Source organism: Oryzias latipes, chromosome 11 (assembly GCF_002234675.1).
Source record: "Oryzias latipes chromosome 11, ASM223467v1".
NCBI classification, from domain to species: domain Eukaryota; kingdom Metazoa; phylum Chordata; class Actinopteri; order Beloniformes; family Adrianichthyidae; genus Oryzias; species Oryzias latipes.
The window spans coordinates 130,001-157,500 of NC_019869.2; the positions used below are offsets into that span (position 1 = coordinate 130,001).

At 47.4% G+C, this 27,500-nt stretch overlaps 4 protein-coding genes across 8 annotated transcripts in view; 2 read left to right on the plus strand and 2 right to left on the minus strand.

The window, feature by feature from the left end:
- Positions 1 to 4,044, plus strand: part of LOC105358678 (solute carrier family 45 member 4-like) — a 48,192-nt gene extending 44,148 nt beyond the window's left edge. For all 3 annotated transcript variants that reach the window (XM_023960337.1, XM_023960338.1, XM_023960339.1), the window contains 3 exons: positions 1 to 38; positions 262 to 416; positions 513 to 4,044. The exon at positions 1 to 38 is cut by the window's left edge and continues 31 nt beyond it. In XM_023960337.1, the coding sequence (XP_023816105.1) occupies positions 1 to 38; positions 262 to 416; positions 513 to 693 (374 nt within the window). In that variant the 3' untranslated portion in view covers positions 694 to 4,044. The remainder of the gene's footprint in view (positions 39 to 261; positions 417 to 512) is intronic.
- Positions 4,045 to 5,318: 1,274 nt separating this feature from the next.
- Positions 5,319 to 10,030, minus strand: LOC110014369 (G-protein coupled receptor 20-like). The gene is made up of 5 exons (XM_023960307.1): positions 9,112 to 10,030; positions 7,689 to 7,871; positions 6,978 to 7,234; positions 6,779 to 6,911; positions 5,319 to 6,442 (listed from the first exon to the last, which is right to left on the minus strand). Exons 2-5 carry the CDS (start codon positions 7,866 to 7,868, stop codon positions 5,582 to 5,584), a joined length of 1,431 nt encoding a protein of 476 aa, XP_023816075.1. The 5' UTR covers positions 7,869 to 7,871; positions 9,112 to 10,030; the 3' UTR covers positions 5,319 to 5,581.
- Positions 10,031 to 15,385: 5,355 nt separating this feature from the next.
- cfap20 (cilia and flagella associated protein 20) lies at positions 15,386 to 18,488 on the plus strand. Of its 2 annotated transcripts, none has more exons than XM_004084572.3 (6): positions 15,386 to 15,546; positions 17,258 to 17,337; positions 17,444 to 17,555; positions 17,638 to 17,826; positions 17,900 to 18,013; positions 18,088 to 18,488. In XM_004084572.3, the coding sequence occupies exons 1-6, from the start codon at positions 15,463 to 15,465 to the stop codon at positions 18,091 to 18,093; spliced, it is 585 nt and encodes a 194-aa protein (XP_004084620.1). In that variant the 5' UTR covers positions 15,386 to 15,462; the 3' UTR covers positions 18,094 to 18,488. The 2 variants fall into 2 exon arrangements, with proteins under 2 accessions (XP_004084620.1, XP_011491154.1); XM_011492852.3 differs by having other exon boundaries at positions 15,387 to 15,546; positions 18,091 to 18,488.
- Positions 18,489 to 19,143: 655 nt separating this feature from the next.
- Positions 19,144 to 27,500, minus strand: part of LOC101155899 (diacylglycerol O-acyltransferase 1) — an 8,843-nt gene continuing 486 nt past the window's right edge. The window contains exons 1-17 of one of the 2 annotated variants that reach the window (XM_004084575.4): positions 27,441 to 27,500; positions 26,677 to 26,764; positions 23,344 to 23,384; positions 23,141 to 23,226; positions 22,744 to 22,796; positions 22,507 to 22,612; positions 22,250 to 22,378; positions 21,439 to 21,507; positions 21,202 to 21,305; positions 21,086 to 21,124; positions 20,867 to 20,908; positions 20,744 to 20,788; positions 20,545 to 20,657; positions 20,401 to 20,466; positions 20,248 to 20,335; positions 20,060 to 20,122; positions 19,144 to 19,972 (exon numbers count right to left, since the gene is read on the minus strand). The exon at positions 27,441 to 27,500 is cut by the window's right edge and continues 486 nt beyond it. In XM_004084575.4, the coding sequence (XP_004084623.1) occupies positions 19,826 to 19,972; positions 20,060 to 20,122; positions 20,248 to 20,335; positions 20,401 to 20,466; positions 20,545 to 20,657; positions 20,744 to 20,788; positions 20,867 to 20,908; positions 21,086 to 21,124; positions 21,202 to 21,305; positions 21,439 to 21,507; positions 22,250 to 22,378; positions 22,507 to 22,612; positions 22,744 to 22,796; positions 23,141 to 23,226; positions 23,344 to 23,384; positions 26,677 to 26,764; positions 27,441 to 27,500 (1,339 nt within the window). In that variant the 3' untranslated portion in view covers positions 19,144 to 19,825. Of the gene's footprint in view, positions 19,973 to 20,059; positions 20,123 to 20,247; positions 20,336 to 20,400; positions 20,467 to 20,544; positions 20,658 to 20,743; positions 20,789 to 20,866; positions 20,909 to 21,085; positions 21,125 to 21,201; positions 21,306 to 21,438; positions 21,508 to 22,249; positions 22,379 to 22,506; positions 22,613 to 22,743; positions 22,797 to 23,140; positions 23,227 to 23,343; positions 23,385 to 26,676; positions 26,765 to 26,847; positions 27,380 to 27,440 lie in introns of those variants that run through there. The other variant, XM_023959980.1, reaches the window with a different exon arrangement.

The window sequence follows — 27,500 nt, forward strand, 5'->3', positions numbered from 1 at the left end:
GAGGATTTGGCATAGACTGCGCCATCTTGTCCTGTCAAGTAGGTCTGATTTTATTAAAGCCCTCACATATTTTCAAAATAAAACACAGTTCAACCTTCTACTTTTTACCAACTGTTTGGACAATTAAGAAGAAATACTTTCAAGAAGACGTATCGTTACTTTCACTACTTTCTGTAGTCATATTACTGTCATAGCTGCTAGATGACAGATCCTATAGAAATAAGACATCCATGCTGTTTACCCAAATACCTGTTCATGCAGGTGTACATCAGTCAGATTTTGGTGGCCTCCGCTCTGGGCCCCCTGGTGGAAGCTGTTGGTAGTGTTCGTGTCATCCCCATGGTGGCGTCTGGAGGCTCCTTCCTGGGGTTTTTGACCGCCTGCTTCCTGGTGATTTACCCGACTCCAAACAACGGGTGAGCAGAACCGTCTGCTGAGAGACATCAGACCCCCCCACAAAGTTTTCTGAATTTTCTCTCTGACTTTCTAAACGTCTTTCTTGTGATTGACAGGGAGGGGGATTCAGCCAAAGCTTCAGAGAAACAGGCACTGACAACGCTGGAAAATTCCAGCAGCTGTGAAGGAGCCGTTACCGTGGTGATGGAGAAACCCAGCTTCCTGAAGCTGACCAAGGGGGGTCAGGCTGCAGTCACCACCACTTCCAGTCACTCAGAGATGGAGTCTGCTCTGTGATGGATCCTCTCACTCTACAGAAACTGCTTCTAAAATGACTCCTCATGGACCGAGATGATGCTGTTCCTCTCCGGGTATCATTGGACCCATCCATCTGCTGTAGGACCAGACCAGCGTACCAAGCTGGACCTGTGCTGGTCCCAGTTCTGCTTTAGCATCAGTGATCCAGAAGAAGGAGCTGCAATCCTCAGAAAACGCCTGCAAAGCTGCAAATCTGTCTTCCTCCTGTGGCTCCAGCTTCTGCTGACGCTCATGCACCAAAACCAGGCTGACGGCACTTTGTTAGCAACCGTAGCTTTAAGGGTGGAGGGGGTTCCTGTGGTCCCACAGAAGCTTTGGTAAATCTATCAGAAGATCAGATCCTGACAAAAGAACATGTCAGTTTCCAGGACAACCCCCCCAAAAAGCTAGAATCCACAAACCATCTGCTGCACGATGGACGAAACCATCTGCTGCACGTTGGAAGAAACCATCTGCTGCACGATGGAAGAAACCATCTGCTGCACGTTGGAAGAAACCATCTGCTGCACGGTGGACGAAACCATCTGCTGCACGGTGGAAGAAACCATCTGCTGCACGGTGGACGAAACCATCTGCTGCACGATGGAAGAAACCATCTGCTGCACGTTGGAAGAAACCATCTGCTGCACGATGGACGAAACCATCTGCTGCACGATGGAAGAAACCATCTGCTGCACGGTGGAAGAAACCATCTGCTGCACGGTGGAAGAAACCATCTGCTGCACGGTGGAAGAAACCATCTGCTGCACGGTGGAAGAAACCATCTGCTGCACGGTGGAAGAAACCATCTGCTGCACGATGGACGAAACCATCTGCTGCACGATGGAAGAAACCATCTGCTGCACGTTGGAAGAAACCATCTGCTGCACGATGGAAGAAACCATCTGCTGCACGTTGGAAGAAACCATCTGCTGCACGGTGGAAGAAACCATCTGCTGCACGTTGGAAGAAACCATCTGCTGCACGGTGGACGAAACCATCTGCTGCACGGTGGAAGAAACCATCTGCTGCACGGTGGACGAAACCATCTGCTGCACGGTGGAAGAAACCATCTGCTGCACGGTGGAAGAAACCATCTGCTGCACGGTGGAAGAAACCATCTGCTGCACGATGGACGAAACCATCTGCTGCACGATGGAAGAAACCATCTGCTGCACGTTGGAAGAAACCATCTGCTGCACGATGGAAGAAACCATCTGCTGCACGATGGAAGAAACCATCTGCTGCACGATGGAAGAAACCATTTGCTGCACGATGGAAGAAACCATCTGCTGCACGGTGGACGAAACCATCTGCTGCACGGTGGAAGAAACCATCTGCTGCACGGTGGACGAAACCATCTGCTGCACGATGGACGAAACCATCTGCTGCACGATGGAAGAAACCAAACCTTTATTTTGGGGTCCAGCGTTCGTCTCCAATCGTCGGTTTCAACGATTTCTCCTCTTTGGGTTTACTGAACTTCTGCAGGAGGAAGTGAGAGAAAGAAATGCACAAATTCTACGTTCATAGTTCGGTTCTGATGGTTCTTTTGGGTCAACTATGAAAAACAAATGGAGGGACGATGTTTGGAAGAAGAGGATGGAGGAAGTCTGAAGGAAAAATGTTAGTTTTATACAGAAGTGATGAAAGTTTAAAGTTCTGAAAATGCACAGCTGACGGTTCTGGGCTGATTTGGACTCTTGAGTGTCGCCTGCAGAACCCGCTTTGGACTCTGCACACTTTGCCCCCCCCCCCTCAGGGCAATTCCTGCCCACCTGCTTCCCTTTTGAGTCCCTACAATGTTTTTGGCTCCGCCCAAAGGGGGCGGTGGTTTCCAGTTGGACTTAGATGGAGCGCCACCCTCCAATCTTTATTGGTGTTGACACGGCGAGCGCGGCGTGACGGAAAAGGAATCCAAAGGGCGGGGGCGTGGCGGGCAGGAATTATTATTATTAAAGCTTTTACTGAAGTGTACAGCAATAACTGATCGATCTGATTGATTTCCTGTTTTTGCTGCAGCAGTTTTTCCTCCAGACTGAAGTTGTTTCCTTTGGTTTTTATTCTACATATATTCTATGCTATATAATATTTTCTATTCTGGTTTTTAAAACCGTCTTGATCAGTGTGGAGGTAAAGTGGGGACTCAGAAAAGCTTTTCTGCTTCTGCCTTTTTCTCGTTCTTGGATCCTCTAAGGTTCATTCTCTGCTTCTTTTCTTTTTTCAAAGCAGAGAGTGAAGAAAATTCCTTCTTCAGGCCGATAAAACTGCATGAAGGGTTTGTGATCACGTCTGCAGAATGCGTGTGGAACAGTTCTGCTGGGTTCCTGGCAGGTTTACTTCAGATGCATGTTTGAAATGTTTGACTCAGTGTCCTGGAAACACGCGTGTGTTTCTCTACATGTTTGCACAAACGTCTGACCGCGTCGATGTGGGGCTGGAGCAGAACCCTGCAGCCTGAAACAAATACTTGAAGTGTTTGAAACGGAGGGAGAGTGTTGTGTTGGTGAAGGTTGTGTGTTGGTTGTTGTTGTCTGAGGCCTTTGGATGCTCAGACGGCCGCTCGGCCTGCTGGGAGATTGAGTTCTGTACCTTTTGATTCCATCTGTAAAGAATGTAAAGAACAGATGAATGTGAGTCGATTTCTGCTGAAATCAGTTTAGTTTGGATGTTGAGCGAGCCGGTGGTGCAGCGTCCTGACACAAAATGGAATTTTCACTGAAGCTGCAGGAAATCAAACGTGAGCGTTTATTTTTTTCGGTTTTGGGGTCTAGAAGTTTGCAACAGATTCAAGCTTTTATTTTTGCTGTTACAGGAAGTAACTGGACTGACAGACTCGACTGTTTTCGTGGGTCAAAGGTCGTCCCAGCTGTCCCGGTTTGCGCCGGCGCTGGTGTTTGTGTCTGTTGGGTGAAGAAAGTGTCTTTTCTTTAGAGTTTGCACTTTGATGATCAGTCTGAATGTTTCTGACGTCCAGTCGGTCGGGACGCCGTCAGCCCGTCACGGGACTTCCTCCACGGCGGCGCCTGACGCTGGCGGCGTGCCTGAAAACTTCAATGTCCATAGAGTCAATCACCAATATTTAAAGAATGGGAAATCTGTGCAGTGTACTATATACATATATTATGCATTGTTTTTGGAAAAAAGATGTAAATATTCATTTTTCTTTTAGTTTCTTCTGTTTTGCTGCTATAAAAGATGATTATTTTTGTTAGTTTTGTTTTCTATGCATAGAGTCTGTATATAGATATAAGTTATATAAAAATGCTTGAGCCTTCATAAGTAGGACTCTGAATGAACACTGTATGAAACGCACCTTTCAAATCTGAAGTAAAATTTAAATGAATCAAATGCTTTGTTTAGTTTTTTCTACATCTGTTGATTAAAAATACGTTTGAATTTGACAAAAAAAAACATTTAGCAGAAAAATAAAATTCCTAAAAGCAAAATAAGGATCAATATGATTCGGCGAAATAACTAGAGAAGTTTTATTGCTGCAGTTTTATTGCTGCTATATATATATATATATATATATATATATATATATATATATATATATATATATATATATATATATATTGCTGCTATATATATATATATATATATATATATATATATATATATATATATTGCTGCTATATATATATATATATATATATATATATATATATATATATATATATATATATATATATATATATATATAGCAGCAATATATATATATATATATATATATATATATATATATAGCAGCAATATATATATATATATATATATATATATATAGCAGCAATATATATATATATATATATATATATATATATAAACAGGCATGTGTTTGGTGCAGATTAACGATGCTTCTGAGAATAAAACTCAGTGATGCTAAAATAATTCAAAAAAATGCATTGAATCTGATTCCACAGGATTCTGCTGATTCATGCGATAAATGGGAGCAAATACTTTTTGACACAAATATGTTTGAAGAATTTGAAGAAACTGAATATTTATGGAGGAATCTGTAGTATTTTCACTGAAACTCTGTTTACTGCAGATTAAAACAGAAATGTCCTTATTTTGATCTGAAGTCAGCGTTTGCTTTGCACAGACGCTGCTCATCACTTTCCACACAGGAAGGAGCTGACCTGAAACCGCTGACTCAGCTCGGGCTGATCCCGAGAGACGTGTTCGCTGAGTCCAGAGGGTCCAGCAGCGGGACCCGGGGTCCAGCAGCTTGACCCCAGGTCCCGCTGCTGGGTCCAACAGGTCACTTCTGAACAGAACAGGAGCATCAGCAGCCACGACCCACTGAGATCAGTTCTGATTGGATGCTGCCCTCTAGTGGACCAGAGGAGCTTCCTGGAAAAGCAGAATTCTGTTTGATGACAGAAAGAATGTCATTTATTGAAGAGGAACTGTAAAAACGGGTCAAATACATAAAAGTGAGTTAAGTACAAGACGATGAACAGATTTAGTGTCAAGAACAAACTGACGCTAAATCTGTTCATCTGCAAAAAACAAAAGTGCATTCAAGTTCCTGTCATTATTTTCCCAAACTGTTCACAGACGGACTGATGAAGAACTGATGAAGATACAGGGATTGGGGGGGGGGGGGGGGGGGGGCTAGTAGACTGTAGGTTCAGATACCAGGACTGAACTTCAGGACAACCTGACCTGGATGGAGGGATGAAGGCCTTTACAGATGTGGAGGAAGAGGATTGGTTCACGATCTGGTTCAGAAACGTCTGTGATGGAGAAACGGTTTACAGCAGATCCCGAAGCTTCCGGCTGCTCTAAAGTGATCATGGAAACATTTCATTCAAAGCTGAAATCATTTCTGATTCAGAAACACTTTTGGAAAAAAAACAGGACAGAAAATGAGTTTGTAATCCTAAACTCTGGTTCCAGCCTGTCCTTCAATCTCTACAGGGGGGGGTCTTTGGTCTGGAGCTGGGCTCTCCAGGAGCAGACAGAGGCCCTTCCAGGAGCAGATGGGGGGCCCTTCCAGAGCAGATGGGGGCCCTTCCAGGGCAGATGGGGGCCCTTCCAGGGCAGATGGGGGCTCTTCAAGGGCAGATGGGGGCCCTTCCAGAGCAGATGGGGGCCCTTCCAGGGCAGATGGGGGCCCTTCCAGGGCAGATGGGGGCTCTTCCAGGGCAGGCAGGGGCCCTTCCAGACCGAGCAGGTCTGCATTGGCTGTGGGGAGCGTGGCGCCGCTGAAGGTCAGCGCCGCCACGCTCTGAGCGATGGCCAGGGCTGTACTGGAGCATTTCTTCACCAGAGTCCTCTCCCCTTCCCCCCCACTGGTGTTCCCCACCTCCTCATGCCACTCCCCCCTCCTTCTGGACCTCCACATCCTCCTGAAGCTGTCCGTCACAAAGCAGTACACCACTGGATCCAGGCAGCTGTTCAGGCTGCTCAGGCTCACCGTGATGTGGTAGGCGAGCACCGGCTCCGCCCCACGCCACTGCCCCCCTCCTCCTGCCAGCTGGAAGTAGACCAGCACCTGTCGCAGGTGGAAAGGTGTGAAGCAAACGGTAAAGACCACCAAGACGGTGGCCAGAAGCCTGATGGCACGAGTCCTTCTGGCCCTGCTCTGCTGGGGCATCAAACCTTTCCTGGAGGACAGGAAGCAGGCGAGGCGGAGCGTGAAGCCCACTATGGCGAGCATGGGCAGGACGAACTCCAGAACCGTGAGGTAGAAGTGGGCGGGCAGACCAGAACAGGCGGAGCTGAAGCTCAGCGCTGTTGTCTGCAGAGGAACACAGAGGTTGGTTTGTTGGTCAGACGGCGGCTCCCCAACGACGTTTTCAGTTGATCTCTGCTCAAGACTTTCAAAATAAAGTAAGATCCTCCTCTGCTTCTCTTTAAAAGCAACAGATACATATTTAGAAAAATGTATATTTCTCCACAAACTCTGGGTTCTGGTCCAGTTTGGCAAACTGATCATCAACTTCATGACCTTCAAGGATCTGACTTCATTCTAACATAGATGTACTTCTACTCTCTTCTACTCTCCAAATGCTCCCCACTGCAGAACAGATCTGCTTCTGTCAGACTTTTATTCTGAAAAGACTGCAGCGTGTACCTGACAGGAGTAGGTGACCACCACAGCGATGAGCCAAACGCTTGCACTGATGGCTTTGGCGGTTCCGGTGGTTCTCCAGCGATGGAGGCTGCCGGACGTGTGGACCACAGCCAGGTACCGGTCCACACAGATGCTGAGGTGGAGAACTGGTGAGTGGGCGTCTCCTCATGGAGGTTCACGCGTGTCGGGAGTCACCCACCTGGTCAGGAACAGGATGCTGCAGTACATGTTAACAAAGTAGCTGAAGGTGTGAACGTAGGAGCAGGCCACGCAGCCGCCGCCGCTGTGGTACAGAGCGATGCGCGCAGGCAGCGACAGCGCCACCAGCAGGTCGGCCACGGCCAGGTTGATGGTGTAGACCACGGAGGAAGAGGAGCGGGTGGAGGCGCCGCAGAAGATGTACAGAGCCAGGCTGTTGAGGACCACCCCGACCACCAGCATCAGACAGTTGAACACCTGCAGCAGAGAAGATTCACCTGAATCTGACCGAGACGCCGGATGACACGCATGACAGCATTCCAGGAACTTTGATCACACGTTTATGGTACGGATTTAGGCGTCAGTTAAACAAAGAACCAACACTTTAAAGTAAGAACTAATGAAAATGAATCCAATCTCAGAACAGCTCATGATGAGGAAAATTCTTCTTTTTCCGAGACTGAAAAACATCTGAAAGGCTTGACGTCCGTCAGGAACTGACATTTTCAAAACCACGGAGCAGGTCAAAGGTCAGGATGAGATCAGTCATTTCTCTGCAGGGATGGTCCTCAGAATTCTGTGGCTCAGGTGGGCGACTGCAGGTGAGTTTTCCGGATGGACTGAGCTGTTCAAACACCATTCAATGCTTTCACTTCAACTTTAAATCTGGAGAATAAACGCAAAGGTTCCTCCTGCTGCTCTACATTCTCACCATCAGAGTGACCCAGACGCCGTAGAAGTCTTGGTACAGCTGGATATCCAGGTGAGCTAACCTGTGCATGTCAGGCACCGCCCACTGCCGATCCGGGGCGCTGCAGTTGGTCAGCTGGGGGGTGAAAAGAGGCGGGTGGACCTCTCTGATGGAATTGATGTTGATGAGGAGGTGCTGCATCGCCTGGAAGGGAGGAATGGAGTTTTCTGAGAGGAAAAGGTAAAAAAAAATGCTGACAGGTCAGAACTGATGATGGTTTTTTATGTTTATCCAGAAAATCTGCAGATTATTCAACGTTTTGCATTTGTTTCATTTATCTTGTGGTTTTTAACTGCAGCAGACACGGAAAACGAGTGCAGCGTGCTCTCTGGAGGAAAAGAACAGAAGAGTTTGAAAAGCTTTGAGGTTTGTTAAGATCAAAGGTTTTCCATATTTTGTCTTTTTTTGTTGAAGGCCACACAGAGAACCCCCACAGAAAGCGGAAGGGTTCCTCAAACAGCGACTGCTGAATCTGTGCAAACATCTCGGCACTGACCTCCACGGCTGATGGAGGGGTCAACATTAGCAGACGGACGTCCCATAAACACGGCCTTCTCCAGGCCCCACAGACAAACGCATCTCCATCTTCTGTCTGACAGAAGACGACGAAGACCAGCCGTCTCTTCAAGCAGAGACTAGGACTGTAAGACGAAGCAGAGCTGCTTTCCACAGCCGGACTGGAGTTGACCTGAAGTCAAGATGAGCGTTTGTCCGCGCACAGTCGCATACTTTTGATGAACGTCCTGCTGGACGGAGATGAGGCTGGAAAGTCCTCGTGGGCCGACATGTTCAGAGGAGGGGCGTTTGATAAATTAAAGTAATTCTAATGAATAAAAAAAAGAGTTTCAAAAAGCAGGAAAAGGGCAGCGAGTGCAACCGTTTGAGATCATGAAAGCAGCTTTTGTAAATGAGGAAAAGCTGTTTTTAATCAACAATGAAGTCTCTTTGCTGTTCAGACCTGTTCTGGTCCACATGGGCTCCGCTGGTCTGAAGCTGGACAAAACCACAGAGGATGGAATTCTCTCTCCAGAGCGGAAAGTCGCTTCAAACTGAAGATCACGTTTTCTTTTTTCAAATGACGATTTTCTACTAAACAGTAAAGAAAGACGAGCTGCTGAAGGGCTCAGACGGGTTTCCCACTCCTCCTCACTCCCCATCATCTCTAGATTAAAAACACTGCTGACATAAATAAAAACAGCATTTCCAGCAGCTCTAATGGTTTTTTATGAATGAAGAAGAGGAGCAGTGAACATTGTTTAGTAGAAAATGTGTGACCCCCCCCAAAGAAGGCAAAAGCATTTGCTGTTCAGTGGTTCTTTGCAGAAATGACTACAAAGAGTTTCTGACAGAGTCTGCAGAAGAGAAAACAGATGTTTGAACATACCTGAGCAGTGAAAGCCTGAGGAAACGTCTGAAGCCTCGCTGTCCTTCAGCGTCTGACTCTCAGAGGAGACACGACCCCCTCCTGGGTGGAGGTTCCTCCTTCAGGGACCTGCTGCTGGGTTTTCATGATGAGGAGACCAACTCTTTTCATACACTAACAGAATTTGCTCAAAAATACTAAAGTCTGTCTTTTTTACTGTAGCTTTAGCCAAATAAACAGCTGACATTTGTCCCTGAATGCATCACTGTCAAATGATCAGTAATGTCATAAAACTCCTGTTTCTGCTCTTAGGTGAAGTCTTTCTGCACGTTTCCGGACTGATGGTCCTCAGGTTCTTTAAATATTTGGCCTTTTTGACAGATGTTTAAAGACTAAGAGGAGGGAGTCCATTTTTACACCTTTGGGACCTAAAAGTAGCACAAAGCAAACGGTCATGAACAGGAAAGACGGAGATGACCTTTAACCTAAACAAACATCATTTTAAAAATGACATCAGGATGTAAATATTCTAGTAAAATGGATTTCTTAGTATCTGAATCAAGAAATAAAGAAAAGTTAACTCAAAATAATTCTTGAAAAATAATTCAGCTTAAAAATGATTTTCCAATCAAATCTGACTGGTTAGTAACCTTAAAATGAGCTTTTAGTCTAGAGAGAAAAGCAGAGATGAAGGAGAGAAGAGGAGCACTGCCTTCATGTCCAAATATGAAACACGTGAGGTTTCTTTTCATTTAACGTAAAATCAGTACATTTAAAACACAAACATTTGGTTTTCTAATTTAACGATTTTTCTTTCTAAAAATAACCATTTTCTAAATGAAGGTTATTTTATGAGTGTGGAAGGAAATTATTGCTAAAATGTTTATGTTTAATCTAAAAATAACACTAACGAATTTGTGAAACCGCTTCACCAAAACGGAATCATCAGAATATTTATACAGATGCGCAGAAAATATGAGTTTCTTCCCCCTAAAGCAGTTTTTTAAATGTAAAAATTTCTCAAGGATTCCTCACAAAAGCCTGTTCCGCTACTTAAAAAGGCTTCATTAACCCTTGTGCTATGCTAGGCACTTTAACATTGGGAGTGGGGTCATCTAGACCCACTAGACAGTGCTCTAACCTTTTTTCTTCAATGATTTGTGATCTTCACTGGTGTCCATGGATTCCATGAAATCTTTCCACCTTTATCCACCTTTGTCATGGTAGGGAGAACACCTCAATGGAAGGGGGGGGGGGTCATCTAAGATAGCACAAGGGTTAAAAAAGGTTTTATTCGGCCTTAAAGTTGTTACTTTGGTCAAAGTGTCCACTTTAAGCATCCCTTCAAAGCACTAACAGGAAACAATCTTTTAGATTCAGAACACAAACATGGCCTTTTATAACATAGACCTATACGTCACTAAAATATCTTTTAGTTTAGGAATTAATGCGTTCAAATTAGCGGCATTTAATAAACATCAAAGCTTTTAACAGACTAAACAAGCCAAACCAGTAGCGGTTCTAGGCACGGGCCGTCCGGGCGGTGGCCTGGGGCGGAAAACTGAAGGGGGGCGGCACCGGCGGCTCAGCCCTTGTAAAATATTTTATGCACCATTATTGGTTTACTTATGTCACAGTTTGTGAGTTTGTAACAGCCTGAACCTGGCCGCGCCGCCGCCCTCGCCCCGCAGCTGTGCGCTCTCCTGTCTTTGAGAAGTAGACACAATGTGTGTGTGAAGAAGGAGAAGGGAGGGGGCGCGGGGTGAGCACGGAGCGCCGCCACGTTTGCGCATGCGCAAAACCTGGCGGGCTCATCTTTCAGGGGAGGCGACGGTCGCGGGCTTGATGAAAAAAATAAAAGTAAAAACTGCGACTGCGCCGTCATGTAGCGAATCAGCGCCCCTGGCTGTAGCTGCACGCGCTCCTGCTGGAAATGTGTGAAGGAAGGGGGGGGCTGCGGGGAATCAGTTTTGGGACGCTTCCAAATTAAGTGGCTAGGTGGGGACAAGGGCGGGGGTTTGAATCTACTTTATAAAACCTCTTTATAGGTCAGTCATAAGGTGACATTCTATAACCTACATTTTAATAAAGGTATAAAAAATATATTCTGCTTTTTGGGTTAATTTTGTGTGAAATGCCCAAATAAAAAAAATGGCAACACAAAACAATGCTGTCACTAAGGTGACAGTTGGTTCAGTCGACGGACTTGATGCCTTCTTCGTGACGTGAGGACATTTATGCCAAACAAACGCCAAAAACATCTAAAATATGGAGAAAAAAAGGTCAAAGCCATCTGGTGCCCAATTTAGAAAGAAAAGAAAAGAAGAAGAGGAGAAAAGAGATAAAGAAAAGGGGAAGTCCTCACAGCTTGATGCATGTCTTTTCTAAATTCTAATGCTACCTGCCCTACAACAACGTTGCCGATGAAAACTTTATTTTGGTCGATGACCAACACTGAAGTAGGCCCAAATGTTGCAAATAGCGTCATTTTTTATTTTTTTTAGATTTTATTCTTAAAAATTTGCTCTGCCTTAACTTGTAACATTAGTTATGATTCATGTGTCTGTCTGCTGTGCTGTAACACAAAGGTTGTGTTGTGTTTTGCTGTTGTATACTAGTTCATAATGTTAAAAAAGCTGTGATGGTTACACAGCATGCTGCTGCTGCCATAAGATGCTAATGGGGCAAATAATTTGAGATTGGTCATTAATTAATAATCATTTGTGGCAGCCTAAACGTTTTCACAATGTTTTTTTGACATTTAACTGGGGATTTAGGGGTTAATTTTGAGCCTGCATATGAAGTTTATTTTTTATTTGTTTTACAAATGTGGGGTTATATTTTTAGCCAATAGAATTTCCATAAATCTGTAGGTAGTTTTAAAAATGAATATTTACCATTTACTACAACTCTATGGGGACAAAACATAATGTAACAGGTCATAACTAAAAATGTGCCAATCAAAGGATTGAAGACGGAAAACATGAGCTAATTTTTCTTCTCTGAAGTAGAGATCGATATAGAACATGACAATTTAAATTTCCAATTCATAAATGTTTTTAAAATATTTATTTTATATTATTTATTTAATATTGAGTTTGATTCAATATTTTCTTAGCTAACTGTATTTTTGCATACTTTTGTATCCACTTCTTAATTTCAATGACAATAAAACATTTCAGTTGACAAAGACAAACAAAGTTCTGTTGTGACTATGGGGGGGGGGGGGGGGGGGGGGCGCCTGGGGAGGGTCTCGCCCGGGAAGTAATTCAGGGTAGAACCGCCACTGAGCCAAACAATAAAGTGGGATTGGTGGACAGGAAACGGTTTAATTAATTCATAAAAGTTTCCATCCTATCAGTCTGGATCTGGAAGTCCCACAGGATCTTTGGCCTCTCATTCTCTACCACCTTCGGAGGTGTTTCCCATTTTGACCTTGGGGTTTCCAGTTCATATTCTGCACACATGTTCCTGTATATTATTCCAGCCACTTGATTGTGGCGCTCCATGTATGCTTTCCCTGCCAACATCTTACACCCACCCTCTGCCCTTGAAGGGCCTCTGTCTGCTCCTGGAGAGCCCAGCTCCAGACCAAAGACCCCCCCCCCCCTGTAGAGATTGAAGGACAGGCTGGAACCAGGGTTTAGGATTACACCCTCTTCACCCCTACACCTTGGGTCTTGTCTGGTGTGGTAGATCTACACCTTGGGTCTTGTCTGGTGTGGTAGATCTATACCTTGGGTCTTGTCTGGTGTGGTAGATCTACACCTTGGGTCTTGTCTGGTGTGGTAGATCTACACCTTGGGTCTTGTCTGGTGTGGTAGATCTACACCTTGGGTCTTGTCTGGTGTGGTAGATCTATACCTTGGGTCTTGTCTGGTGTGGTGGATCTACACCTTGGGTCTTGTCTGGTGTGGTGGATCTACACCTTGGGTCTTGTCTGGTGTGGTGGATCTACACTTTGGGTCTTGTCTGGTGTGGTGGATCTACACCTTGGGTCTTGTCTGGTGTGGTGGATCTACACCTTGGGTCTTGTCTGGTGTGGTGGATCTACACCTTGGGTCTTGTCTGGTGTGATAGATCTACACCTTGGGTCTTGTCTGGTGTGGTAGATCTACACCTTGGGTCTTGTCTGGTGTGGTAGATCTACACCTTGGGTCTTGTCTGGTGTGGTAGATCTACACCTTGGGTCTTGTCTGGTGTGGTAGATCTACACCTTGGGTCTTGTCTGGTGTGGTAGATCTATACCTTGGGTCTTGTCTGGTGTGGTAGATCTACACCTTGGGTCTTGTCTGGTGTGGTAGATCTACACCTTGGGTCTTGTCTGGTGTGGTAGATCTACACCTTGGGTCTTGTCTGGTGTGGTAGATCTATACCTTGGGTCTTGTCTGGTGTGGTGGATCTACACCTTGGGTCTTGTCTGGTGTGGTGGATCTACACCTTGGGTCTTGTCTGGTGTGGTAGATCTACACCTTGGGTCTTGTCTGGTGTGGTAGATCTACACCTTGGGTCTTGTCTGGTGTGGTAGATCTACACTTTGGGTCTTGTCTGGTGTGGTGGATCTACACCTTGGGTCTTGTCTGGTGTGGTGGATCTACACCTTGGGTCTTGTCTGGTGTGGTGGATCTACACCTTGGGTCTTGTCTGGTGTGGTGGATCTACACCTTGGGTCTTGTCTGGTGTGATAGATCTACACCTTGGGTCTTGTCTGGTGTGGTAGATCTACACCTTGGGTCTTGTCTGGTGTGGTAGATCTACACCTTGGGTCTTGTCTGGTGTGGTAGATCTACACCTTGGGTCTTGTCTGGTGTGGTAGATCTACACCTTGGGTCTTGTCTGGTGTGGTAGATCTACACCTTGGGTCTTGTCTGGTGTGGCAGATCTACACATTGGGTCTTGTCTGGTGTGGTAGATCTACACCTTGGGTCTTGTCTGGTGTGGTAGATCTACATCTTGGTTCTTGTCTGGTGTGGTAGATCTACACCTTGGGTCTTGTCTGGTGTGGTAGATCTACACCTTGGGTCTTGTCTGGTGTGGTAGATCTACACCTTGGGTCTTGTCTGGTGTGGTAGATCTACACCTTGAGTCTTGTCTGGTGTAGTAGATCTACACCTTGGGTCTTGTCTGGTGTGGTAGATCTGAGCCTCTATGGCTCTGGTGCTCCGGGCTTGTTCCTGAGCTGCCAGGATGAGCGCTTCAGTGCTGTCCTGTAGACCAGCCTTTTCTAGCCATTGGTAGGACTTCTTGATATCAGCCCCCTCAGTCACGGTCCGGTGGTACATCCCATGCAGGGGTTTGTCCTCCTATGGGGATCTGTCCTCCAGCACTGTATCCTCTGCTCTCCATTGCCTGAGACATTCACTGAGCACACTGTCAGTTGGGGCCTTGAGCTTGATGTGCTCATGCATCTTGGATGTTTCATCCTGGATAGTGGCTTCTACGCTCACTAGTCCTCGGCCTCCTTCCTTGCGGCTAGCATACAGTCTCAGGGTGCTGGATTTGGGATGGAACCCTCCATGCATGGTGAGGAGCTTTCGTGTTTTAACATCCGTGGTCTGTATCTCTTCCTTTGGCCATCTTATTATTCCTGCAGGGTATCTGATAACTGGCAGTGCGTAGATGTTTATTGCCCGGGTCTTTTTTTTGCCATTGAGCTGGCTTCTCAGGACCTGCCTTACTCGTTGGAGGTATTTAGCTGTTGCCGCTTTCCTTGTTGCCTGGTGCCTGGTTCCTTGGTGATGGGCAAGACCCTTAACTTTACTGCCTACCTCACAACATGAGAGTTAATGAACCACACGTCATGAACCACACGGCATACCGGCTCAGATGTCACGGCAGGTGCTGGGGGACCAGAGCACCCTGATGGAAAGTGGGCTACTGGAACAAGACGGAAGAGGACTAGATGTGAGAACAAGGTTAGAGTGCTACTACTCAAGTAATCCCACCCGGAGGGGTTACATGCAGAGAGTGTGGAATGAATGGATGCTTCAAAACCCACAATCAATAACTGCCAAACAACTGGTTCGCCCAATGCTCTAACATCCACAAACGGAAACTCCTATCACAACTTGAGATTGATCCATATATGTATATACATATATATATATATATATATATATACATGTACTTAGAAAACAAAACAGACACTTCAGAATATATAATATACAATTGTAAAAGCACTTGAGGTTTAAATTATTTAGGCAGTTGTGTAAAGTGTTCATCAAATTACTATTACGACAGGCATAGAAAAATGTAAACAACATTAATACAGTTAAGCAAAAAAAAGCGGAAGTGACGACACTGACGACCGGAAGTAGCTAAAACAACCGTTGGTAAGCTAGGAGAGCAGACGCAACGACGTGAGGATAAAAAATGTTTAAGAACACTTTCCAAAGCGGTTTTTTATCCATATTATACAGCATCGGAAGCAAGCCACTACAAATCTGGGACAAAAAAGTAGGTAGCTTAGATCCGGTCAGTCGGTTTAAAAAGTAGATTTTATTGCTAAATGCTAACGCTAACGCATCATTTTAGTCTCTTAAGTAATCATTGTCTTTTCAGCTCACCCACAACCAACTAAAGTGGTGATTATTGTGACGTATGTCTGTAGTTTAAGGGTTAATGTCCGATGAAATGTGCATTAACAGAAATTAACGCACGCTGCGGAAGCATCAACCTCCAACGCAAAGTGCGTTAATGCCGATAATGCACACTTCGAAGGCCATTTTGTCGCTTATACCATGGCGTCTTACAGAAGAAATACATGTTCAACCAGTTTTTAGTGCTGCATTCTTGTCATTTGTTCGGTTTGGAACGCTTTTCATAAAAAGCGGACTATTTGTTACGTGGAGCAGCGCGTTGTCATGGTAACGTGACAACGCACGACCGCCGGTTGAGCCGACTGCAGCGGCAAAAGCGACAAATCAACGCCACGGTGTGTTACATAAAGCATCGGATCAGAGACAAAGTTCTCCTCTTACCACTTGTTTTTGTCCAGATGATGAAGTTAAAGTTTGTCTAGAAGCCGGCGCAGTGATACAGAACATTTAAGCGATGTGACCGGAACTACTTTTTAAGTGCATATCAGTGTTCAACGCATACCCTGCAGCCAATCAGAATCGAGAATTCACCTGGCCCAAGGTACAAGTGTTTTAAACATTTCCCTCTCACCTGTTAGCCCCTCCAGAAAAAGAAATATGCTGTTTTATTGTTCTGCGTCATTCCTATGTACTGATGGGGGGGGGGGGGGGGGGCTTGGCAGTGAAACCCCCTTGAATAGGATGCTTTTAATTTTTTTTTTCAAGTTTATTTGTATAGCACAATTCGTACACAAAGTAATTCAAGGTGCTTCACAAAACAGAAAAATGCATTAAAATCACAATACATCATAGAAATAATCAACGTAAAATTTACGTTAAAAGAAAAGAAAAAAACAATTTGAAAATTGATTTAAAAGTAAAGGAAGGAAAGGAAAGAAAAGTGCAGATAGGACCTTTCAGTCATATACACGGCTAAACAGAAATGTTTTAAGTCTAGATTTGAACATGAACACAGAAGAGGCCTGTCTGTCGACTTCAGGGAGGCTGTTCCAGATTTTAGCTGCAGAATATTGAAACGCTGATTCCCCTTGTTTAGTTCTGACTCTGGGAATCAACAGGAGGCCGGTCCCTGAGGTCCTCAGAGTACGAGATGGTTCATATGGCACTAACATGTCAGAGATGTACTTTGGTGCTCGGCCATGGAGAGACTTGTACACAAGCAGAGCTGCTTTGAAGTCTATTCTTTGAGGTACAGGGAGCCAGTGCAGAGACCTGAGCACAGGACTAATGTGATCATAGGATTAATGTAATTTGAAATTACGTTTATGTTTTAAAGCTAAGTAAATCTGTGTTTTTAAATTTTTACAGCAATGAAGAGTATCGGTGATGAGATGTTTAAAGATTTGAATCCTGAAACAGAATCGCCTGTTAACACAAATTCAGATTTAACAAATTATTTTCTTAATTTTAGTAGAAAAGCATCCCATAATACATGTTTTGTGTGGTTGAAAAGTGAACCCATAGAAGGTGAAAGGTTCCATCTTCATAAAAGTTCTGTGGCGGTTTTCATGTCATGGCGGCGTCCTGCAAACATCAGCTGGCTTTCAGTCATTGTTGTGTGTTGCTAGGTGAGAAATGGACACATCAAGAAAGTTCTAGACAACGACATCCACTCACACGTGCTGGAAATCGAGGGAGCAAACGTTTGGTGGGTTTTGTCGGTTCCTCTTCTGCTGCAGTTCAAAGTAGAGACGCTAAATGCATAAAGGTGTTGCTGCTTCACTCACGCCTTTCCAAACGCCGCCTTCCTGCAGCACCACATACATCACCTGTCCCGCCGACCCCAAGAAGACTCTGGGGATCAAACTCCCCTTCCTGGTGATGATTATTAAGAACCTGAAAAAGTACTTCTCCTTTGAAGTCCAGGTACGCCGTCAGACCTTTCCCGTGTCGCTGAACGCCGTCATTGCCTTCACTCATCTCTTTGTCTGCTGTGACTCCACGTCAGGTTCTGGACGATAAAAACGTCCGGCGGCGGTTCCGAGCCAGTAACTACCAGAGCACGACCAGAGTGAAGCCCTTCATCTGCACCATGCCCATGAGGCTGGACGATGGCTGGAACCAGATCCAGTTTAACCTGTCAGATTTCACCAGGAGAGCCTATGGAACCAATTACTCAGAGACGCTGCGAGTTCAGGTTTGTGGCCGTGCAGCCGGCGAGGCGATGTTTGCCGTCAGAGTGTTTGGTCTCAGTTTGTGGTCTTCATCAGATTCATGCTAACTGCCGCATCCGGAGGGTTTACTTCTCTGACCGGCTGTACGCTGAAGACGAGCTGCCGGCTGAGTTTAAGCTCTACCTGCCCGTCCAGAACCAGAAGGCCAAAGTCAGTACTCTGTCCACAGGCTGGCCCGGTTCTGGCTTCCATCAGAACTCAGATGTTCTCTTTGTGTTTTACAGCAGTAGATCCTGATGGCCTGCAGAGTGTTGGAATGGTTGTGCGGTTCCGGTGCAGGACTGCTTCCCTTTAGGCTCTTCTGCTGCTGTTCTCCAGCCTGATGTTCTCCCTGCGCTCATTCAGCAGTAGGGTTCTGTTTGGTTCTCAGGGTGAAAAGGATCAAAATCAGCTTTTGGCCTCACAAATTCAACTGTAATACAACTTTATTTTAAATTTCTTGAAGCAAAATAAAACTTTAGTTTATTACGACAGCAGATTTCTTCTTTAGAGGAACACGTTCATATTTATATCTTAAAGGAGACTCCAGAGTTTTTTAAGTTCCATGTTTGTGAAGGCCTTCTGGACCACATATGTACATTTATTCTATACATTCTCTGAAATAAAAGAACATGAAGGTCTCAAATGCCCAGATTTTCATTTGCCTCAGGTGAACGTTGTAACGTGTTTTAACTCCATCCACAGGATTTCACCCTAATGACCAGAGTCAGCCCTAAACTTTAAGTTCTAGTTTCTTTGTTTGCTGGTTAATTCTCCAGAGTGTTGTAAACGAGTAATAAAGGGTTTATTAACCATTGAGGGATAAATCAATCAATCCTTGTCAGGCTGCCCTTTTTCACATTAAAATGTGCCACGATTTCTGCTTTGTAACCCTTGTGCTGTCCTAGGCCCTTTAACGTTGGGAGTTGGGTCATCTAGACCCACTAGACAGTGGGGTCATCTAGACCCACTAGACAGAGCTCTGAACCTTTTTTCTTCAATGATTTGTGATCTTCACTGGTGTCCATGGATTACATGAAATCTTTCCACCTTTATCCACCTTTGTCATGGTAGGGGGAACACCTCAATGGAAGGGGGGGGTCATCTGGACCCCATAGGACAGCACCAGGGTTACCAGTGAATAGACTTCCTACATTCATGTTAAAACCAAGTTTTAAAAACGTCTTTAAGTTAATAAACTAAAAGAGATTTCAGGTCACAAACATTCAAAAGGAAGAAAAACATTTGAATCTTTAGGTGAATGTTTGCTGTGAAACCGTTAATGAACCGACACAAAGACCTTCACTATGAAGACGTTTTTAATCCATTTCAACAAATTATACAAAGAGTTTTGGGTAAAAATGATTTTCTGTACATCCTTGGATTCTGTTGCTTCCATGAAACGGTGTGGCCGCTCTCAGAGCAAAAACATTCATCTGCTTCAATCCATGAACTGACAAATCATGAGAACACGTGTAGAATTTACCCAGAAACCTCCAGTTTCAGCAGAAAACTGCCCCGGGGGCCAATCAGAGCAGCAGGTGGAGCCATGTCTGGGTCACCCAGCCAAGCCTTTAGATCCTGTTGAAGGACTGATGGCAGAACCCAGAGGTTCCTTTGGTCCATCTGACAGACAAACAGAGGAAGATCCGGATCCGTCTTTACCGTCCCGGCTGCATGTTCCATCAGCTCCAGAGGAATTTGGGGAAGAAACCGACGTTCCGGTGAAGCGTTACAAAGGCGAGTCTCAGTGGAGGTCAATCACAGATCAGCCGCAGAACCAACGATGTTTTTACTGATGTTCCTCTGTTTCCCTCATTCAGCTTTAAACCCACAAACACGGATGCAGAAACGGTTCAGAGGACCGGCTGACAGAAGTGGGCCTGAGAGACGGACCGGAAGCTTTCTGAGCCGGTGACGCTCAGAAACGCCTACTAAAGTCTGAAAGCTCTGTAAGCTCCTCCCACAGGCTGACCCCATGTGTTACGAGGAGCTTCCATAGTGGATGACATAGTAGTCATGGACGTACATCAGCACAGCGATGGGCTGTCCAATGATGAGGGACATCCACACGGCCGCGTTGCCATAGTTTCCGTTCAGATAGCGACCCACGAACCACGCCAGAGGAACCTGAAGGATCCAGATCCAGACTTTATCTGCAGCAGCAGCAGCTCTGAGAGGAAGGTGTCCCAGAAAGAAGAGACGGATGTGTCTTACCTGAGTCATCATTCCCATGAAGGCCCAGAGCCGGAACATCTTCAGAGGAACACTCACGAGGTACTGAGGAGGCAGGAGAGAACACGGTCAGCAGCTGCAAAGCTCCTCAGCGTCAGCCTCTAGTTGTTGGTTTCCACGGTGACCCGCTCACAGCCATCCTCCACGCGGTGAAGCTACAGACAGTTTACCTCATGGAAGAAGGCGGAGAGCAGGAACACAAACGTCTGAGCCAAAAACTTGTTGATGCCCCTCCTCAGCATGGGCTTATAGAAGTGTCTGTGGACAAACACACACGTTAACGTCACGCGTGTCTCCAAAGACTTCCTCAGGCCGTTTCTCACCTCAGACACCATTTGTGAACCGGGATGTTCCAGTTGGCCCAGAAGTACGTCACACTCTCCGAGTTCCTATGAGTGAACGGAGGAGTTGGTTCTCACTACAACACGGGTTCTAGTGGGTTCCACGCTGTGCAGAACGTCACTCACCACCAGTCCCTGTAGAACTCTCTGTCTCCAAACTGCAGCAGCTCTGCCACGAAGTTCATGGAGGAGTGGAAGAACCAATAGAAGAAAATCAGCCATATCAGATGGTTGGGCACCTGGGGGGGGCGGACAGGAACAGGGGTGGTTCTGGTTCTGCATCTGAATGTTTCAGAGAGCCGTAATCAAAAGCCAAAACACTCACGGCCAGTTTGAGCAGCCGCTCCACCATCCGAGAAAAATCCATTTCCTGAAAGGGAAACCAAAATCCAGAATCCAAAATCCTGCTAAAGGCTCTCATGCTAGTGTCCGGGGGGGGGGCACGCACCTGAAAAGGTCTCATGGAGTTCTGAATGGTGGGGACCATCCACTGAAAAGACATTCAACACCCGCATCAGTGTTGGGAAGAAAAGAGCAGTTATCTGCAGCATCTATGGTCTGGCCCTAAAGCTGTTCTGTGAGTGTGCTGCTACACCCCCCCTGTGGGGGGGCAGTGGAACCATCAGAACCCTTTCTGTTCTGCAGAACATCTGGAAATGGTTCTTACCTGCTGGATCAAGCCCACCAACAGCTGCATGAGAAAAAGCTGCAGGAGAGAAGAACGCACGACTGTAAAGCCCCCCCAACAACGACTGCACAGGGGAATCTGCCCCCCCACCCCACCATTTCAAAGAGCCGTCTCATCAGGAAGCGTTTGCGGATCCGGTGAGAACGCGGGAAGTTGAGCTGATAGCAGAGAGTCGGGGCCAGGATAAAGTAGTACATGTCTACAAAATAAAAGAACCAGTTGGATCAAACTGTTTCCTGTTAACAAAATAAGATGCAACCTAGTAGAGAGTAAATGTTTACAGGGTTCTGCATTATCATCACTACGGCATCCTCTCGGTCACGTGCACTCACCTCTGTGCGTGAGGTTTCCCGGGTAGGACACATGGGACCGGACCGCCGAGCCGTTTGCCACGTTAGGACCTGAAACAGACCAGAACGTCTGAGGTTTCTCCACAGCATCTCCATCCTCCACGTTCAGGCTCAGACCGCGTAGTTAGGAGTGAAGTCCATCCACAGTAACGCTCAAGTTCCGTCTCCCCCAGGACGGCCCGGCTGCTTCAGAGCAAACAACATCTCCAAACGTTTCTACTTTCCCGTCAGACTGCTGTGAAGTCCGGCATCTTCTGAGACCAGCCGATGCCAAAGTTCTGGATGCCTTCATGCGGTTCTGTTATCCTCTGATCTTCAGCGGGGAACCAACCTCCATGAGCAGAAGAACCTTGGAGGATTTGGCTGCAGTTCCAGCTGCCTTCCACCAGGTTCTCCTATGAAGCTCTGGGTTCTTTACTGTTCTCCTGATCATTGAAAGGACAGAGATCTCACGTTCTGATGAGATCCAGAACCAGAAGTACTGACGGGGACGTTCTGTTTCTTCTGTCAGTAAATATACAGACTGTCCGTGGTACCATCCGGTACCGTGGAACCCCGTGTTCTGCAGGCTGAGGGCCAAAAGTTCACTGACGTTGTCGTTGGAACTCAACAGAACACAAACCAATGGAGAGCTTTGTGGTTTTCTTTGAACTCTTCTGTTCATGGAAGAGAGAACATCTTGGTTCTTCTCACCTTCAGTTCTATGGCAGAACCTCCGTTTGATCCCACGAGGAACTAATGCTGTTGCATGCTGGGTACTTTCTAGAAACGCCGCGTCCGGATGAACACTTACATGAATGCGAGCGCCTCAGGCGCTTGGCTTCGGCCTGCCGGCTTTCTCTGCACCACCTGTTGGCGTCCTGGTAGGAGTAGAGCTTCAGGAAGAGCACGGTGTAGACGCCTAAAGAGAGGACCCCCCCCACTGACACACACACACACACACACACACACCGGCACTACACGTTAAAATGTCTTTAATTAAAGACAGGCTGGTTATCAAAGAATCCACAGTTCCTTTCTGTTCCATCACATGCACACACACAAACGTGCCTGGGGTCAAAGAGGGCACAGTGAGCACTGTGACGGAGGAGAAGACCAACATGAAGAGCAGGTTGAAGATGTGAAGAATCCAGCCGCTGGTTTCAGAGAAAGTCCCCTGAAAACACAGAAAATGTAGCAGATCTGCAGACAGGAGGATGCTGCTACCCACACGAAGATAAGGAGGATTTCAGAAACCTCCCAGTCAAACTGTTGGTCAGAAAGGAACAAACAGGAAGTCAGACTTACCACCGCCAGACGCCGCTCCGTGTACAACGCCGCCAGGATGAAAACGTTTGACACTGAAACACAACAGAACCGGACCGTGAAAGAAAACACTTCCTGATAAAGTCAAGTCTCCAAATTCATTCATGGAGTGAAATCAGAACCAAAAACGGTTCTGGTGGTTAAAAACTGAAGTGTGGTGATGATGTCATCAAGTCACAATAACAGCCAGAAACCGCAGTGAAGAACTGAAACATGCAGAAAAACATGTTTAATGTTGAAACGTCTGAAAGTGAAAACCCAAACTACACTCTGACTGGTTCTGAACGTCATTTTTGTCGTTTTCACTAAAGAGAAAAGGGTTCTGCTGCTGTGAGATCAGCCTCCTCTTCACACGACGCCCGAAGACGAAGGTCCTCACCGATGATGAGGCAGGCCGCCGGCCAGCTGTAAGGGTCCTTCAGGAACAGAGACACCACTTGGATGGGATCCACCAAGATGCCGTACCTGGAGGACAAAGAGTCTTAGTGGGCCAGTCAGAAAACCAGCCTGGATTTTGGGTCCTGGTTCCACGACCGTTCTTCTACTTCAGTCAGATCAGCACTTTACCGTCTCCAAACTCACTTTATAATGTTCTCCAGGAAGAGGCGGGCGTTACTCAGAACCTGTGGATAGAGACAAACATCAGATGATGTCAGACTCCCACCGCGGAATCGGGTCGGAGCCGCTTTCAGCCGCCTGACCTTTGATCAGCTGAAAAACCGGCTTATCGTTTCTGCTGCTTCATGTTTGTGCTTAAACTGCAGAGTTTCTGTGCAAAGCAAGAGCAGAACAACCCAAGAACCTGCAGGATCTGCTCCAGAACCCTCAGAACAACCAGCGCCGCCGTGGAGATCAAACACGTCCAATTTCCCGCGGAAGAACCCCCCCCCCCCAATGTAGAACCGGCTAATGATCGTGTTCCAAGTTCAGCTGCAGCGAGACAGAACCGTGAAGGCCTGGGTCAAAAGTGGTTCTGATCCAACTGGGTCCCAAACAAGAACATTTGCCTCTGTGACCTTCAGCCAGATCATGCCAAACAATCAGGTCAGAGGTCACAGAGGCCCGTAGAGACGGAAGGTTCTCTGTTGACTGCAGTCACACGTGGAACCCAAAGCAGAAGAAAACGGACCGAACGTCTGCAGCAGAACCCGGTTCCTCCAGCAGAAGAACCCAAACGTCCGCTGCAGAACCCGGTTCCTCCAGCGGAATAACCCAAACGTCCGCAGCAGAACCCAGTTCCTCCAGCAAAAGAACCCAAACGTCCGCAGCAGAACCCGGTTCCTCCAGCGGAAGAACCCAAACACCCGCAGCAGAACCCGGTTCCTCCAGCAGAAAAACCCAAACGCCCGCAGCAGAACCCGGTTCCTCCAGCAGAAGAACCCAAACGCTTGGAGCAGAACCCGGTTCCTCCAGCAGAAGAAAACGGACCGAACGTCTGCAGCAGAACCCGGTTCCTCCAGCGGAAGAACCCAAACGTCCGCAGCAGAACCCGGTTCCTCCAGCAGAAGAACCCAAACGTCCGCAGCAGAACCCGGTTCCTCCAGCAGAAGAACCCAAACGCCCGCAACAGAACCCGGTTCCTCCAGCAGAAAAACCCAAACGCTTGGAGCAGTAACTGGTTCCTCCAGCAGAAGAAAACGGACCGAACGTCTGCAGCAGAACCCGGTTCCTCCAGCGGAAGAACCCAAACGCCCGCAGCAGAACCCGGTTCCTCCAGCGGAAGAACCCAAACGTCCGCAACAGAACCCGGTTCCTCCAGCGGAAGAACCCAAACGTCTGCAGCAGAACCCGGTTCCTCCAGCGGAAGAACCCAAACGCCCGCAGCAGAACCCGGTTCCTCCAGCAGAAGAACCCAAACGCCCGCAGCAGAACCCGGTTCCTCCAGCAGAAGAACCCAAACGCTTGGAGCAGAACCCGGTTCCTCCAGCAGAAGAAAACGGACCGAACGTCTGCAGCAGAACCCGGTTCCTCCAGCGGAAGAACCCAAACGTCCGCAGCAGAACCCGGTTCCTCCAGCAGAAGAACCCAAACGTCCGCAGCAGAACCCGGTTCCTCCAGCAGAAAAACCCAAACGCCCGCAGCAGAACCCGGTTCCTCCAGCAGAAAAACCCAAACGCTTGGAGCAGTAACTGGTTCCTCCAGCAGAAGAAAACGGACCGAACGTCTGCAGCAGAACCCGGTTCCTCCAGCGGAAGAACCCAAACGCCCGCAGCAGAACCCGGTTCCTCCAGCGGAAGAACCCAAACGCCCGCAGCAGAACCCGGTTCCTCCAGCAGAAGAACCCAAACGTCCGCAGCAGAACCCGGTTCCTCCAGCGGAAGAACCCAAACGTCTGCAGCAGAACCTGGTTCCTCCAGCGGAAGAACCCAAACGCCCGCAGCAGAACCCGGTTCCTCCAGCAGAAGAACCCAAACGCCCGCAGCAGAACCCGGTTCCTCCAGCAAAAGAACCCAAACGTCCGCAGCAGAACCCGGTTCCTCCAGCGGAATAACCCAAACGTCCGCAGCAGAACCCGGTTCCTCCAGCAAAAGAACCCAAACGTCCGCAGCAGAACCCGGTTCCTCCAGCAGAAGAACCCAAACGTCTGCAGCAGAACCCGGTTCCTCCAGCAGAAGAACCCAAACACCCGCAGCAGAACCCGGTTCCTCCAGCAGAAAAACCCAAACGCCCGCAGCAGAACCCGGTTCCTCCAGCAGAAGAACCCAAACGCTTGGAGCAGAACCCGGTTCCTCCAGCAGAAGAAAACGGACCGAACGTCTGCAGCAGAACCCGGTTCCTCCAGCAAAAGAACCCAAACGTCCGCAGCAGAACCCGGTTCCTCCAGCAGAAAAACCCAAACGCCCGCAGCAGAACCCGGTTCCTCCAGCAGAAGAACCCAAACGTCCGCAGCAGAACCCGGTTCCTCCAGCGGAAGAACCCAAACACCCGCAGCAGAACCCGGTTCCTCCAGCAGAAAAACCCAAACGCCCGCAGCAGAACCCGGTTCCTCCAGCAGAAGAACCCAAACGCTTGGAGCAGAACCCGGTTCCTCCAGCAGAAGAAAACGGACCGAACGTCTGCAGCAGAACATGGTTCCTCCAGCGGAAGAACCCAAACGCCCGCAGCAGAACCCGGTTCCTCCAGCGGAAGAACCCAAACGTCTGCAGCAGAACCCGGTTCCTCCAGCAGAAAAACCCAAACGCCCGCAGCAGAACCCGGTTCCTCCAGCAGAAGAACCCAAACGCTCGGAGCAGAACCCGGTTCCTCCAGCAGAAGAAAACGGACCGAACGTCTGCAGCAGAACATGGTTCCTCCAGCGGAAGAACCCAAACGCCCGCAGCAGAACCCGGTTCCTCCAGCGGAAGAACCCAAACGCCCGCAGCAGAACCCGGTTCCTGTTTTTCTCAGCCACCTCAGAGAAAGACTTCAATACGTGAATCTGATTGAAATCTCGATTCTCAAACATGAAATCAACTGGATTGATTGACGTTTACAATCACAGACCTTTTCTGTCGAATGTTCTGCATGAATCAAACAACAGAAACGTTTCGTCTGCATTCAGTATCAGTATTCAGTCTGAAACAATCATCTTCATATGAGGAACAGTAAAAACCGTCGGAACCTTTATTGGTTCTTAGCGACCTGCAGCTAAAGTCCAGATTGGACCATTTTTTCCTGACAGATACTTTGTTGATTCATCAGTGAGGATCTCTAACGGATTTCTATCAAATCTGCACTGAAAACAGAAACGATGAAAACCTGTTTTCAGTGGAGGGATTGAAGCAGCTGCTCTGGTTTTCCCAGCCGGTGAGCCTAAAACGCCGTTTCTTTCAGAACATCAGGACAGAAAGCGGCGCTGTGGGGGGGTCAAACCTCACCGTGTGTTTACCCTTCATGCATGCAGTGGACAGTGAATGTGTGTTCAGTGGGACTGACCAGCATGACCACACACCAGTTGAGGATTCCTCTGTAGTTGCTGTAGCCGCTGGCCGAGCTCAGCAGAGACTCCTGCAGGACGTGGCAGCTGCAGGAAAGACGGCGAGGAGCGTTAGAACACGGACGCGACAGCAGCAGCAGCAACAACGGCTCAAACGTGTACATCCATACCCAAACGTTGTATTTCTGCAGAAATGACTGTTTGAAATGTTTCAGAAAACTGCAGCAGTTTCATTTCTGTGACACGTGAGGCCGTCTGATCATGGAGACCCCCCCAACCAGCACAGTCTGATGCAGATCTGAACCCTCACCCCCAACGTCATCCATGCAGCAGATACAGATCAGCGTTGGTCAAAGGTTCAGGTAAAGGGGGCGGAGCATCAGCAGGTGAGGGGGAGGGGACAGGTGTGCTAGCCTGACCCTTTATCAGCCTTCGTGGTCTCAGATAAGGTCCCTGTAAATGAAAAACTGCAGACCAGAGTCCACGCGTGGAACCTCTACACGCGTGTGGGTTTTTCTGTCCTAAAGCCTCAGAGATGAAAGGAGCGTTTTCCTCTGACGGATTCATTCAGTAAAAACCATCATTCATTCAGAAAATGCAGTCTTTCTTTATAGAGGCCATACTTTAATATAGAACCAATGAATTCATAAACTGACGAGGATGGAAAGTTTACAGACATTAGAACCCGCAACCTCAACCTGACGTAGGGAGGACGCGCCACCCGCGGGTCCCGCGTGCGCAGGTGCGTCGTCGGAAGTCTCACCTGAGTCTGTCGGTGATGTCTCCCGCCGCCCGCGGATCGGTCTTCCCGTTCTCCCGGCGG